Below are 2,800 nucleotides of genomic sequence, written 5' to 3'. Positions count from 1 at the left end.
TAACATTGCAATACAAAATTAAATGAAATACAGCTTAGAAATAGAAATGTGCTAAAATAACATGTTTATTGTATTGATTCTGGCTCTTACTTGAATGACTCCCAACAGTAACGGTATATCGTTTTTGTGTGAGCAGGGGGTCTCTGCAGTCAGTGTGCGAAGCTAGCAGCGCAGAAATACACGGCACTGTGCTCCTCTGCCTTCAGCGTGTCTATGAACAGGGACGCGTTCTTCGCTTTGCCTCCAGTCAGGTCTCCAGACATTTTAAAATGTTCTTTGAAAGGCTCCTCGTATTCCTTGCTGTCGTAGTTCAAGTGTCCGATGCGTTTCAGAGCTCTCTCTCCGGGGGGTTGTTGGTACCACTGCATTAACGTGTAGTCGGTCTTCTCATGGCTGCAGACCAGCTGCACCTTGTCTCCTGGACTCATCAGGAGCTCTGCAGGGGTCTGCGTCACCTCAACACCCAGACAAAGACCTAGAAAAAGAGAATTAATCAACTAGAAACTATATTATTGCTAATAAATATCAGCTGTTTTCATTATCGGTGAATCTGCAGATTATTCCCTAGATTTATCGATCAATCAGTTGGTCTAAAAAATGTCAAAAAACACGTTCAATCCCAGTTTCTCAATTTCCGGGGTCTTTAAATGTCTTGTTCTGTCAGTACAAAGAGATTACATTTAGTCTGATACAAAACAGAGAAAAGCAAGACTGAACATTTTACGTTACTTTTGCATGAAAAATTACTTAAACGATGCATCAATTGTCAAAATCACAATGTCAATCATTATTTTGTAGATTCAAACTGTACTCCTAAAAATGTGATTACCAATGATCGATGATAGAAAGAGTAATGTTGGCATGTTGTCCTCCTCTCTGAATGAACACAGAACGCTGCAGAAACTCGGCTGAACTAGTACAGACCCCTGCAGACTCTCATTAATGCCCCCTCCCCTCATCATATCCCATAGTTCTGCATCTATGTAGCTACAGCTCCACCTGCTGGGATGATTCAAACATAATAATTCAAGTTACAGTTTTAAGGGAAAGCTTAATGGAGCACTTTAACATGAGAAGCAGCCACAGCAGACGGGATGAATATCTGCGTAATAATCTCCCATCGCTCACAGAACCACCACTGTTCTGAGCGGGTTACTCCAGGTGCACAGAGCTGTTGCCCAGAGATAAAGGAAGCTTATGTTGAGGAGGTTTTTTGCACTGAGGAGCAGTGACATGCTGCAGTGTGTCCCTGACTGACAGCACAGAAGAACTCTGCACTGCGGCTCTCACTCAGCTAACCTTCAACTTCAATGGTTAACGTGCAGTTGTGTCCCGCGTGTGCTCTCCCCCCGATCCTCACACCCAGGCCAGGCTCCGGCGTTCCCGCTTGAGTTGCTGTCGGGTACCCGGAACAGCAGTTTTGTTTATCCCTTGACAATTTGTAGTTGTCAATACTGTGAGTACAGCTGATTGTGGCTGTTCCTTCGTGGCCGATGATTATCTCAGCTGGAGTCTGGTGGACTCTTTCACTGTCAGGGGAATCTGTGCAGGAAAGATCAACAAAGCAGCAGAAACACTTGGTATTCATGTGATGCTTAGAACGTCTTTAAACTATTTTTACCTGCATCCTGAAAAATGTTCATAGCACGCACTCCATGGTCCAGCACAGGAATACAATGATCATTTTGTGTTTGTCTAAATGTTAGGTGAAAGACTCTGTGTCATTGCAATGAATGAAGCAGCTATTTGAACCCCCCTTTTTTAGGTTAACCCTCCCTCATCATAGGTGGGCGGTGACATTGTGCACGACACATTTTACCCCTCAACGAGATACCCGCCCCGTGTTACCATGAGTTATTGGTAAAGTAAGTCAATTACAAATCTCAGAAAGGTCTTGTCGATTGGATTATCCAAGTGGCTTTCAACAACAATATTTTTTCACAAACTCACACAATTCATGCGGTAAAATACCAGTCTGTCAATTCTCAGTCCTGTAACTGTGATTATGTTCATGTTCATTGATATGCAGATTAATCTCCAGATTAGTTAATGAGTCATTTGGTCTCTAATTCCTTCTATACTGTAAACATTAAGAGAACTATCTTGCTATTATAACAGGAAGTTACATTTCTCTGCAGAAAGGACGGCCTCCTGTTATTATAATCTCTCATGGTAATCAGCAGGAACATAGACGTTGGTTGGAAGTGATGTTCCAGGTGCACAGAGCTGTAAATGAACCGTGTTGAGGAGGTTTTTGTACAGGAGGAGCAGAGACATGCAGCACTGTGTAGACTAGCAGCACAGAAATAAAGTGCACTGCTGTTCTCACTCAGCCCTTCAACTGTCAGTGTGCAGTTCTTATTTATATTTGCATCTCCGTCCATCTTCACCCCCAGGCCAGGCTCTGGGTTTTTCTGAGTTGAAAGGATGTACCCGAGGAACTGCAGTTGTCCGTCCTTCATTTGTTTGTACCACAGGATTCTGTTGTAGCTTTCAATACTGTGAGAACAGCTGATGACGGCTTCTTCTCCGAGGTTTTTGTACATATAAGCTGGAGTCTGTGAGACGAGGTCACTCAGAGAGGAACCTGTGGAAAAGCAATATGCTATCATGGGGTTTTACATCAAAAACTGTGATTATTGATAATAAATCTTTAGTTCTATTACCTGAAACCAGTATGACCTGAAGGGCTGTGCAGAAGAGGAGGATCATCTTGTGTGTTTTATGACTGACTCTAAGAACACGTTACTCTGTGTGTTCATCACTGTGTGCTGTTCTACTGAAGAGCCTCCCATCAGGA

At 43.0% G+C, this 2,800-nt stretch overlaps 2 gene segments (V, D, J or C); both read right to left on the bottom strand.

Moving 5' to 3' along the window:
• LOC104941227 (Ig kappa chain V-VI region NQ5-61.1.2-like) lies at window positions 1-871 on the bottom strand. The segment is given in 2 exon segments: window positions 1-475; window positions 830-871. Coding segments are annotated over 2 exon segments (360 nt in total).
• A 956-nt stretch (window positions 872-1,827) lies between these two features.
• Window positions 1,828-2,800, bottom strand: LOC104941228 (T-cell receptor beta chain V region 3H.25-like). The segment is given in 2 exon segments: window positions 1,828-2,587; window positions 2,667-2,800. Coding segments are annotated over 2 exon segments (558 nt in total).

Source organism: Notothenia coriiceps, unplaced genomic scaffold, assembly GCF_000735185.1.
Source record: "Notothenia coriiceps isolate Sejong01 unplaced genomic scaffold, NC01 NC01_scaffold00003275, whole genome shotgun sequence".
Lineage (NCBI taxonomy): Eukaryota > Metazoa > Chordata > Actinopteri > Perciformes > Nototheniidae > Notothenia > Notothenia coriiceps.
Note: the sequence above shows the minus strand (reverse complement) of the source record. Positions and strands in the feature narration are given on the sequence as shown.